The sequence below is a fragment of the Mesoplodon bidens genome (genome assembly GCF_964165515.1).
Source record: "Mesoplodon bidens genome assembly, chromosome: 10".
Lineage (NCBI taxonomy): Eukaryota > Metazoa > Chordata > Mammalia > Artiodactyla > Ziphiidae > Mesoplodon > Mesoplodon bidens.
Genome location: NC_138172.1, coordinates 75,288,298 through 75,301,069, shown reverse-complemented (window position 1 = coordinate 75,301,069; position 12,772 = coordinate 75,288,298). Strand labels below are relative to the sequence as shown.

The 12,772-nt window shown below is 46.6% G+C and overlaps 1 protein-coding gene across 1 annotated transcript; it reads left to right on the top strand.

Moving 5' to 3' along the window:
- Positions 1 to 26: 26 nt before the first annotated feature.
- Positions 27 to 12,104, top strand: MRPL14 (mitochondrial ribosomal protein L14). Its single transcript, XM_081245841.1, has 3 exons — positions 27 to 148; positions 9,148 to 9,239; positions 11,614 to 12,104. The coding sequence occupies exons 2-3, from the start codon at positions 9,169 to 9,171 to the stop codon at positions 11,978 to 11,980; spliced, it is 438 nt and encodes a 145-aa protein (XP_081101967.1). The 5' UTR covers positions 27 to 148; positions 9,148 to 9,168; the 3' UTR covers positions 11,981 to 12,104.
- Positions 12,105 to 12,772: the final 668 nt, after the last annotated feature.

Below are 12,772 nucleotides of genomic sequence, written 5' to 3'. Positions count from 1 at the left end.
CGGCACACGCAAGGAGCGGGCGCACTCTCAGATCGCCGTCTGCCTAGCTGGGTGCGACGCGCAGGCGCAGGGCGAGAGGCCGCGTAGGGGGAAGGCGGCCTTGGGCCTGTGGGGGCCCGCGGCAGGATATTCCAGGGCGGCGAAGGCGGTATGGAGTGGCGGGGGGGCGGCGGAGGGGACGTCACTCTCCTAACTCTCTGCTTCCTCTCTCCCTTGCTTCCCCGCAGGAGGGGTGGCGCGCACTCCGGGATGGGTGAGGAAGGGCCGGAGTGCGAGGATCGTGGGCCCTCTGGGGGTGGAGGGGCAGTGGGAGAGTCCCGACGGGGAAGGAGGCCTCTGACCCGGACCCTCCTCCCTCCTATCCCCCAAGGGCGGCGAGGGCTCCGGTGGCCATTGCGACCCCGTGCCCCCGGCCCGCGCTCACCTGCCTTCCCGGGGACTGGGCGGTCTGCCGCTAGGTCTCCCGAGGTGGCCTCGGCCGGTCACTCTGGCGCGGCTCCTCGGGTTTGTCTACTTCTCTGTTTCTCCCTTTCCTTTCCCAACTTGGGTCTTGAGATGACTTTGTGACTCGTTTGCCAGGCGCTTCTGTGGTGTGGAGAGTGAGTCCACCGCTTTCACTGTCATGCCGATGGGTGGCTACCCTGGCTGAAGGGGTTTCCCTGGTTTCTCATTTCATCAGAGGCTGCACCTGCCAGGGATTAAGGCTGGAAGGAAGAGAGAGAGGGGAAGGAGAGAGGTGTGTGTGTGTGTGTGTGTCTGCGCGTGTGCATAACTCCTGTATGTTACCCACAAAATAGATCACAGAGGCACACGGAATACCAACTTTTCCATTTAATTGTGGGTTCCTGGAAGGCTCTCTTCCCTTCAGGCTCGATGGGGGATGGTCTGGGGACAGAAAGGAAGTATTGCTTTTCACGGTGGGCAGTAAATGAACTTTGCTACCCAAAGAGATTGATGGACTGAATTTATAAAGAGGTTAACAAATGCGCATATGACAGAGTCACCTCGGGTTACTAGGGAAAAGGTGGGAAGTTGGGAGATACTTGAACTTGGGCTGCTGGACAGAGGAAGGGCACTGCCTACCTGGGTGTGTCTGGTTCTTGTGGCTGATCAGTGTCTCTGCTGTCTGCTGGCTTTTTCAAGGGTTCATTAGTACCTTGTTTAATGCAGCTGTAAGGTTTTGATGCAGTTCAAACTGAATTCCCTTTCAAAGTGTGTCTCATCGTTGGAAATCAGTTTAGTGGATCATGGCCATCATTTAAGAAAAAATGAAGTAGAATAGAAAATATCAGAGAGCATTGTACTTAGGGTACTTATTGTACTTATTGTACTTAGGGTAAGTATTGTTTCTGGACACTTGCTTCAGGTATACACACGTGTGAGTGTGTGTGAGTGTATTAGGAGGTGTTATGCAATGCGTTTCTGTGTGTCACAGAAAAGTTCGAAACGTTGGTTTCCTGTGTTCTCCTGTTTGCGCTCTTGCCTTCATCAGCCTGCGTTTAGAGTCATTTAAAATTGTCCACGAGGATGCAGTTAGCACACCAGGGATATAGAATAAAGAACAGAGTGGGTCTCTTTTTTCAGGGAGGTTACTACGCTAGAAGACAGTTTACCCTTCACTCATGGAAATACGTACAATGGAAGAGCAAGGATTTTGTTGGGGTAGGAAGTAGGTTGCCTTCCTAAGAAGGCCAGAAAGGGAGGTGGGGTTAAGCTGTGTATGGTAGACTGCCTGGTGAGAGGAGTCTTTGTAGGTTTGAATTCTGGGAGCTGTTTTGGGTAGCAGCAAGACCTTTAGATGAAAAGGAATCTGTCCTATTTGTGTTGTTGTTGTTTTTCCCTTTTATGGAATTGTCCATTTTGCCGTTAGAGCTTCTTGGATGTGTATTTTCTATGGAAGTTTTTACACGTTGTGTTGATTTTATAGTTGTAAATCTGGTGTGATCCATTGCCAAGTAGCCCTTGTAATGGATATGTGGAAAATGGAAATGGGAGTCCAGAGTTACCTGGGTTTGGGACCCCTGAGGACCACTAGGAGGCACTTCTCATGTATTATTATCTTTTTAATAATGCAGTTAGGCGTGTTAACATGTGGTGGATTCCAGATCTATTTCTGCCTGTGCCTAATTAGGGTCACCACATACTAACAGACAGAAGAGGAAACATTTCAGAAAGACCGAAATGAGAACTGAATGAAGTACACCGTGGAATCCATGAAGGAACAATGGCCAAAATGTTTTATTAGTGCCCCTGAATATGAAGGGTAAAAACCTTCCCTGGAGCCCATTTTTTAGGTGCTCTGTTGAGCACTGAACATAATTATTTAGACTCTCCTCATCATCTAGAATCTTACATGATGCAAGAGTCCTTTGAAACCTGTCTTACCCCACCCCTGTCTTAGGGGATTATGACACCTGGACCCACATAAGATGGATTTTCCTATTGTTTTCGTTACTTGGATAGTTCTTATGGCCATGTGGGAACTTGGGAGGGTCTCAAAAATCAGGTTACAATTGATTCTTTTTAGAGGCCAGTGGTTTGTTCTGGTTCACCCTGGTGTGATTTTACATGTGTATTTAACAATGACAACCAGCTTGTAGGAGAGGGCTATGATTCAGATCCCAGAAATGTTGCTCTGGGTCAGGTAATATGCTCTCTTATTAAGAAAAGTGCCAGGTAGCTTATTATTCACCAGTGAAACACAACTCAGAGTGAGAAAGTCTCCTTGTCGAAAACTTAAAAAAAAAAAATCATCTATGTCTTTAGAAAAGAGGAGTACTTTTCCTAGTCTACTTTAAGCTGAAAAACACTTTCAGGACTGAGTGATCTTAAAGAGACACCCATGGTGCTGCCCTGAGAATCAGGGAGTGAGACTCTTCTCCCTGGTCAGAATCTGGGAAACAAACTGCTTATGCTGCAGACCTGGGCCCTACTGGTTAATTCAGAGAGGGGTTCTCCCACTTGAAAAACCATCCCTTACGTGAGTGAAGCTAAAACACGTTCATTTCCTTGCCTCTTTGCTCTTACCAATAACCCTTGCTTGACAGAGTCACTGAGGCCTGGAGTAGTGGATTCCAAGGAAACAGACTTGGCAGGAGAGGAGGGGAGGAGGGGTGGAGGAGATACCCTTTTTTTGGGCTTTTCATCCCACCCCCACCCCCCTGCCTGCCCACCTTACATCTCTATAAACCTGGCTCCTTGCCACTGGCTTGGTAGAGGTACTGATAGGAAAGAAATATGTACGTGATTAAGTAGAATTTACCTTTGCCTTGTGCAGTTTTTCTGAGTTAGACCATACCAAGAATGTTATAAACTTATTTCTGGAACTATAGGTGTTTGCACACCTGTGAGGTGGGGATGGCAGGGGAGCAAAGCTAGAAATAGGTAAGATCTACACATTGAAAAGCCAACTTGAATAATGGAGAACTGTCAGATATTTTTAAGAACTACGATTTTAAATCTGTAACAAGGTTGAGCAAACAAATATACAGGTAAATAAACACGTATAGTTAACCAACAGATAGAGACAAGAACCCTGCAAACGTTTTTTCCTTTGTGAACCAGATTGAGAACTGGGGTCCTCACTGGTAGCCATGGTAGAAACAGCCCATGGTGCTAATGAGGGATTGCTATTGCTTCTTGATAGTAACGCTGTGAAAACTCACACCTTTGCATTGGTCCCAGGCTGTGCTGTTTGTGGTGCAGATATCTATTGAAAAGACAGCTTTTTAATTCCTGAGTTTTAAAAGATTATGTGGCAGCTTTAAGAGAGGAGAAAGAATACTTGCACTGTGTGGGGCGTTTTTGTTTCTGTAAAGTTTATTAGTGGTTAAAGCAGCACCTTAGCTGGGCAAGTATTGTGCAGGGTGTAGTAGAAACAGCCTTCTACCCTTCTTCCCTTCCTAGGACAAGCCGACAAGTCGCTTAGCAACTCTGACTTAATTTCTTCACCTGCGAAATGGCACTTACTCTATTGAACCTTCAGAACTGTTCAAAATCCTTAGGAATCAACCCTGGCCAAACTGTTGCTCTGTTATTTATCTTTCTGTTTCCACTGGGTGCTCAAGAATGAAATCAACCAAGAAAGTGATCTGTGTGAAAGTACTTTGAGAACTGTAACATGTATACTTATGTGAGGTTAAAAAAACTCACAAAAGATGTTTTAAAAAAAAAAAATTCACAAAACTTCCTGAAAGAGAATCCTTCCGGGACAAATCAGTAATGAGTATTTAAGCAACAAACAAGAGTACTTTTTGGTCCAGAATGATTGGGGCGAAACCTGCAGGAGATGGGAAGGGCTGTCAGCATGACAGGGCAGAGGGTCCAGGGAGTTCCCTTTTGTTTTTTGTTTCCTCGAAGCTGCCAGGCCTCTGCTTTTTCCTGCTTTAATTAAGAAGGACATTTATATCCTTACACTAGGCAGAGTTTGTCCGTTTTGTGGCTGGGCTTTGCACTTGATTTCTCTTAGTGTTTCTTTTCACTTCTGTCACTTACTAACAGAATCTCCTTTAAACACTCTTTTGCAGTTGGGCTGAACTTCTTGTTTTGTCTCTTTTCTTTAGAACCTGTTTCTCTTGAAAGGCCTTTAAAATTTATGAAATGTGCCAGGCACCTAAAGATGGAAATTGTTCAGGTAGAAACAATGTATAAATATATGTGGATCTGTGATACTAAGTTCAACATTTTGCTGATTCCTAAAGTTCAAGTAATGGTACTTTCTAACTTTTCACAAAGCATCAGGCTTTTTCTGTCTGCTTTTCTAGTTCAGTCTCTATGTATTACAATTAGCTAAAAATGAGCTCTCAGTGTCTAGGAAGCTCCCCCAAGTTTTTGAGAGCCTGGGTGAAGGGCACAAGAAAGACCACCAACCCACCAACATGGAGCCTCTCTGGAGCTGGAGGATGAATTGCAATTGCAGATAAATTTGATACATTTAACAGATACTCACTGAGCTCCATTTGTGTGCCAGGCACTGTTCTAGGTCCTGAGCATGCAGCACTGGACAGGGCAGGCACGGTCCCTGCTCTCACGGAGCAATGTTCTTCCAATGGGACCTATAAGGTGATGCCAAGTGAAAAACTCACCTGTGTGTCCCTAAAATCTACAGTCCTCCCTGGCCTCCAGAACTGAAGGGAGATCTTAAAGTTAAACTAAGATTTGAAGTAAGCACGGCTCTTGGATTGTATTAAGTAATTTCTCTCCCTGTCCCTCTCTCACTCTCTCTTGCCTTCCCCATCCCCCCACCCCCAGAGGTTATGATTCACACTCTAAACCTGGATGGCAGTACTAGTGCTGACCAGGAAGTGGCATGAAAAGCCATCTCTGGCGCTGAAGTCTTCCGAATACCTGGCCTCCTCTGAGTGAGAGTAGAGGAGGAAATCTCATCGGAGTTAGCTTCCTGTGCAAACACAGGACTCAGAATAACATTGCTTGTGAGACAAAGCACTCTATACAGACTGATTTGAAGTGAATCAGGGCCTCTGTCTCCAGGATGGATTTATCCTAGGAAATAACGTCAAGGTCAGTCAGTTGCTTTGAAATAAATTGCAGCCCTCATTACTCTTACCTGATGTGAGCCAGTTGTTCAGTGGTGCAATGGTGTTTTTTCACAGTGGGCAGTGTAAGCACCAGACCCAGGAGATGATTCCATGGGCCTGTAGGCATAGCATGAGCTAATCCTCTCATGACCAGCACCATGGTTCTCCTAAAGCATGTTTGCATGTGATGTGCTGGTTCCCGATACACAGATGAGGTCTCTACAGTGTCTGGATTTCCCTGTGTCGAGCCGTGGGTGGGGGAGTCTGTCTTTCTGTTGGCTACCTCATTTATTTTATTCAACACGTATTTATTGTACTCACACTCTGCCAGGACCTGCTGGGATCTTTTGCTGGGGTGACAGGGGAGGGGACCACAGATTTTTTTGTATACAAATATACAAGTATATTTGCTTCTTTTAGCTTTCAAGTTCATAGGAATGCTTACTGCTGTCCGTTTGATGCCTTTAAGTCCTTTGGGTCTGGAGGTCACTATCAGATCCACCAAAGAGCTAGTGAAAAGTCTTTGAATTTGGTCTTTACTTGTGAAAATGGAGGTGCTCCCTGCAGCCGTGAGTGTATCGCTTTTGTGTTTGAGGGTAGTACAGGTAATCCGGAGTCTGTGTGATCCCTGAGTTCCTATAGTGAGTTCAGATGCCATGTTGTCAAGATCTCTGTGGTTTCTGTGGATAGTGAGTAGCAAGAACTAGAATGTTAAGGGCTATCAGCCTTATCTCCAAAAAAAAAAAAAATCCAGATTTATTCCATGTCTGAGTTTGGATAGTGAAAATTGGAACAGTGAGAGTTCCTTTGGCACAGGACGCCCGGATGTCCTTGGTGTGCAGGAGGGGTGACAGCTGATGCTGTAGCCTTACACAGAGCTGCTCGCAGGAGGTGTGTTTGGGGCCAGGGCAGTTTGGTTGGGCAGAGATGGACCCAGGTTGTGGTGGCTTCTCAGCAAGGCACAGAGAGGGGGCCTGGGTGTGGTTTGTGCACAGGCTGCCCTGTAGATTTTAGGGAGGTTCCTTGAATGGTGGGGTTTGTTATGCCCAAGTTGGGAAAGTTCTGGGAAGCCTCCAGGCACTTCTGCACTTCTTGGACTCACATAAATGCTCTGGAGGAAGCGATGCAGTGTGAAGAGGCTGGATGTTGCAATTCTCAGGAGAAGGAATGTGGGTGGCGCTGGACTAACCTTGAGGGTTCTGTGGAGGAGCCGAGGAGCCTCTTTTCTCCCAGCGGGTGAGAGTAGGGGCCCGCCAGCATCAGATGGGAAGGCTTGGCTGAGATTGGACGTAACTGCAGCCTGGACCAGAAGGACTGCTTTTCAGAGCTACTTTTTTTTATTCCTTTTTTTTAAAGCCAATTTTCCATTATTGCTCAGAGTGTGCAACTCTTCTTGCCACCTACACTTCAAATTGTATTCAAAACCTAAATTGGATGAAAGTGAATGACTTTAACCTGGTGTTTGTCTACATTTCAGTTGATTCAGCAAGCACTGAGTTAGATCTGAGTAAAATGTTCATGTGACATCAGTATTCTTGATGGAACAAGGATGATCTAACAGTTGGAAAAATATTAATATTTAAGTTAAAGTTACCATGTTAACTCTGCTGATTCAGAGGGTGGGTTCAGGAAGCCGACTACTGGAGTTCAGATTTCAGCTTTGTCACTCCTAACTGTGCGACTTGGGCAGATTATCTAACCTCTCTGGGCCTCATTTCCTCCTGTATAAAATGGGGCTAATAATAGTTTCCATTTCATAGTTTTTGTGAGGCTTAAATGAGATGATAATGTAAAGCACTTAGACACATTATAACTAGTTGATACATTTTCATAAAGAAAGAAAGCAGAAAAAGACCAGGTGACCGTCAAAGCTGCTTCTCACCCTGAGCTCCTGTGTGAAGTGGGCTTTGTACGGCAGAGTGAGGCCATAGGGGGTGGAGGGAAGACCCTTGGACCTAAGCTGAGTCCACTTCTGGTTCTGCTTCTGCCCTTGGCTAGTTATGGGGCTTTATGCAAGTCCCTTCTTCTCTCTGTATCTCAGTTTCCTAATCTTCGAAACGGGACGGGATGTGATGACGATGATGATGGAGGGGGCTAATAGGTATTGAGTGCGTATTGAGTGCGGGCATCACTCTCTGTGCTTTGCGTGGCTTACCTCACGACCGTCTTGAGAGTAGGTGTTACAGGTGGGGAAACCCCGTGTGACTGATGGGGAAGCCGAAGCTCATAGTTCCTTCTCCAGGGCTACCAAGCTGTGAAGGTAAAGCTGGCCTCATCTGATAGTCTTTGATTCTGTGTGTCAGATGTTAGTAGTTCTATAAGTAGGCCGCCTTCTTTTGCATATGTTTCTGATCATATTTACATTTTGGCCAGCGCTTCCTGGGTTGTCTTAAGGAAAACAATGGCGAATAAGTTTGAGGTTTGAGGCTAAATTGTAGTTAATAAGCATTTCTGGACTGTTTAGGTATTTCTGTGAAAGTAAATAGTGAGTTTTCCCCCACCATTATTAAATAAAATCTTATATAAGGTGCTTTGAACTTATGCAAGGCAAAGCTGTGTGTAAATACTACAGTGGTAGAGGCTTTCTCAGCAGAGCTCTCGAATGAGGCCCTCTGTAGCCAAACATGTGGGTGGAAAACAGGCATGTCTTGCAGCTGGAATTACCAGCTGGCTGTAGGTTTTTCTTAAATATTCCCCTCACTGGTGCCCAGGTGTTTCAGGAACCTGGCGATGGCCATATAGGTTGGTGCTAGGGAGCACAGGGTTGAGGTTCTGCAAGCTGCAGTCACCAGTTTTGGGCTGGCGTTTGCTCTTTTGTCTCCAGCTTGCTCTCCCAAAGCCCACTTTCAGCTGCAGTGTGGGGTAGGTAGTTTTTCTTTTTCTTTCTTTCTTTCTTTTTTTTTTTTTTTTAATTGGGGTATAGTTGCTTTACAATATTGTGTTAGTTTCTGCTGTACAGCGAGTAGGTAGTTTTTCTGTGTTACGTTGTCATTTGGGAGACCGACCCAAATAGAGGCCTTGGTCAGTGACTTGGCAAGGGCATCCTTTGGCACTACTTTGCTAACCTTGAGCTGTCCAGGTGTTCTGGCTTTTACATTTGGGGGAAAGGTGATGTGGTGACAGACAACCTGGGCAGCTGCTCAGATAATCTACTTTCCACCAGGGAGTAAAAGTTCTGGTTTCAAGAGGCACACGAGTGTCAACAAGGGGCCAGTGTGCAGGTTTTCCTCTGTGGAGGATGTGGGAAGTGCTTCCTGCCTGGGCGTGTCCCAGAGGATTCGTGCTGTGGAGGTGATATAATTATGAAGGCATTCTCTGTGCTGTTGTGTAAGCTACAGCGAGAACTGTGGTGGGCCATTCCAGTTCTCTGACCCCAGTTAGAATATGAATCAGCAGAATTGTGGCTGGAGTTCCATCTAATCATCTGCGTATCTTTTAACCACTAAGATATATATTTAGTGACTAATGATCTTGTGCTCAAAGTGCCATCTCCCACACAAGTCCTCAGAAGTCTTAAAAAAAAAAAAAAACACCAAACACCAAAAACTACTGGCTCTGAGTGTGGTCATTGACTTAGAAATAAATCTTTTTCCCCTCTTTTTCCCTGCAGGATTTGCCATCTTGGGACCCCATGGCTTTCTTTACTGGGCTCTGGGGCCCCTTCGCCCATGTGAGCAGAGTGCTGAGCCAACGCTGTTTCAGGTAACTTTTCCTATTAAGTTCTGAAAGCTGTGTCTTTAAGTAAGCCTCCCATCAGGGTGGGGTATTGGTGACTAGAGTGGGAGTGGAAACTCAGGGAGGTAGGCTTGGGGTCAGGGAAGTCTAAAGGCAGAGATGGAACTGGGGTTTGGTTAGGCCAGGTGAGGGGGATAGGTAAGGAGGCGATATTGCTGTTGAGGATGGGATTGGGAATGGATATAGAGAATGATGAAACCTCCATCCTTGCCAGACTCTTATAGTGAATCTGATGTCTCTCAACCCTATCATTCCTCCAGTGCATTAAAACCTTCTCTTTTAAGAAAATGTATATATATACATTTTATATACACTTTATATATATACACACACACATATACACATATATATTCTCTATATATACATATATGTGTATATATAAATATATACTCTATATGCATATATATGTATATATTTACACAGATATACTCTATATACATATATATGCATATATACACATTTTATATATATATAAAGTATATATCTGTATACTTTATATATATATGAGTATATATACTCATTCTTAGTCACATTGCTATACACCTGAAACTAACAGAACGTTGTAAATCAGCTATAATGCTTCATTTTAAAAAAACATATAAATAAAATAAAAGGGGGGAAAATCCCTTCTCTCTTAAAAATGGAATATATATATATATATATTTTTAAATCACATACTTATTACCATAAACTCAAGCATGATGGAAGTTTGACAACCTCTCCCCTCCCCGTTTAGATGCTAAGCCAGGGCGGAGAGCACAGGTTGCATTCCTGTTGGCAAACATGCCTTTTGGCCCTGTTCGTGCACTCATTCCGCAAGTGTTTACTGAGCCCTGTGCCCAGGGTTGGTCATAGAGAGATGAATAAGAATTGCTTCCTGCCCTGGAAGAGTTCTCACAGTTGGCCACGGGAGCAAAGTTGGAAACAAATAACTCTAAGAAAATGTGACCAGTATAATAATAGAGGCTTGTACACTTCTTTGGAAGGCCTGAGGCAGGGGCTGCTAACGGAGGAGGAGGGTAGCAGCTGCCTTCCCAGAAGGCACATGGGGGCAGGTCCTGTCCAGGCCCCCAGGGAGGGCCAAGAGGCTGGGCACGCTTGGAGAGCTCCAGGGATTCCCGGCCGTCGGGGCTCAGAGTGAATGTGTGAGTGGCAGGATAGAGGACCTAAGAGGGCAGGTACGTAGAGGCCAGGTTGTTGACAGTGTATACAGTGGGGAACCACTGACCAGTCCTGAGCAGGGGAGTGGCCTCCGTTTTATATTCTAAAAAGAGCTCTTGGTTGGCAGAGTGAGGTGCGCAGGGAGCTGGTTAGGACACCAGCGTAATAGTCTTGGTGTAAGAGAGTGAGCTGCTGGATGGAAGAAGTGTCGACGGGGGTGGAGGGAAAGGACAGAGGTGTTTAGGAGTGGTGTCAGTAGAACGGGGTAGCCAGTGTATGGTGATGGAGAGAGGTTTATGGCTCAGGAGCTGAATTTTCTGGAGAAGCCATCATCTAGGCAGGAAACACAGCAGCGGGAGGAGGTTTGCAGGGGGAGGCAATGAAGTCACTGTAGGACCTACTGAGTTTGCAGCATCTGTAGGACACATGAGGAGTTAGAGTGGAAATATAGGACCGAAAGATAGGAGAGAAGTGGGGCTGGAGATGGAATTTACTAGCTGGAAACAATGGGGATAGAGAACCTTGCCCAGGGTAGGCATGTGGAATGACAGAAGAGGATGCCGGGTCACCCGGGAGAACACCAGCACTAGGGTCCTAGTGGCAGCAAACTAGAATTCCCACTGTCATCAGATGGCTTAATAATAGCTTTTTTGCCTTTAATAGGTACTCTTTATAGTGGGGGAAAATACATTAAAACAAAAGATTGTTACCTTGACTTATTTTCAGTTTCTGCTATGTTGTGTCAAAGGACTCCCTTAGCAGACATACTCACTTGTACCTTCTGTTTCTCAGCAACATGTAGATGGGACACTTGGTAGTCAGTGTGTTCCGGGGGAACAGGTTTTGCAGGCTAGGCAGTGGGCGAGGCCTGGCCCATAAGGTATTCCCTTAATCCTCAGAGGCTTTTTGGAAACCAAAGGCTTTAAATTAAGTCTGCTGTGCAGTTTGTTGTAACAGAATATCAGGTCCTCTTTAAAACCCATCCAGATCGAGGTCCTGACCCGGCAGCAGAAGCCGTGAAGAACTGTGAGGGCACTGCCTTGGGCACAGAGAAGGCTTCCCAGTCACCGCCTCTGTCAGGGCCCTGCTAACGTGCACGCTGCCAAGCCTGGTCTGGCAGAGGCCTCTGCGCCCTGACCAGCAGAGATGCAGACCTCAGACTCTTTTCCTCTTCTGCCAGCACCACTGGGAGCCTTGGTGCCATTCAGAAGATGACGCGGGTGCGTGTGGTGGACAACAGTGCCCTGGGAAACACCCCGTACCATCGCCCTCCTCGCTGCATCCACGTCTATAACAAGAACAGGGTGGGCAAAGTGGGCGACCGGATCCTGCTGGCCATCAAGGGGCAGAAGAAAAAGGCGCTTATTGTGGGGCATCGTATGCCCGGTCCCAGGATGACCCCCAGGTTCGACTCTAACAACGTGGTCCTCATCGAGGACAACGGGAACCCTGTGGGGACCCGAATCAAGACACCCATCCCCACCAGCCTACGCCAGAGGGAAGGCGAGTTTTCCAAGGTTCTGGCCATTGCCCAGAACTTTGTGTGAGCAGAGCCCAGGCGCCGGCTGCCTGGGGGCTCACGGATGGAGCCGTTCTGAGAGCTGTGCCTCTGCTGAGAGGGAGCCCGGGGCGCAGTGTGCTGTGAGAAAATAAATGTTTTCCTGTACGTTTCTTCCTGAGCTTTCTGGGTGTGGCCATGGGGTCAACGGTACTGAAACAGTTAAAAGGTCCCACGTGAGATGGTGGTCTTTGCCTGCAGTAGCCTGTGAACTCACCCAGGATTATCAGACTCTGGAAAACTGGGGTACAAGCCAAATGCCAGTTTGTAGATATGCAATGGAATATCACTTTCTAGCCAGGCAAACTGTTTATTTGCCTTCCAGAGTGTCATCTTCCTGTGTCAGAGGGCCGGAGGTGCTAAATGGGTATGAAGGTGACTGGGTTGCTGGGTTAGCGTGAATGGAGCCGGGAGACCGTTTCCTCCAGCACAGCGTGGCCTCCAGCCTCCGAGAGAACCCGCACCGTGATCCTTCCTCCACCATGGGGTGCCCTCTGCTAGGCACCGGCTGCTTCTCTGTGCCCAGAGCAGACAGCTTCCTGCCTTGACTCCTGGGGAAGTGCACTAGCTCCGGTGTTTGCAGAACACCAAATCGTGGGCCTGTGCAGGGGATTCAGTGACAGTTTACCTCCCATTTGTTTGTTGGTCTCCTTGGGGAGGTTCTGGGGCCACTCCCTTAGTCTCTTTAAATGGAATCTCATCAACTTATTTCTAAAGTCACTCCTTTATTCATTCAAACTGTCCTGGGCACTTCTCATTAAACATTCCAGTGGCCTCTGAG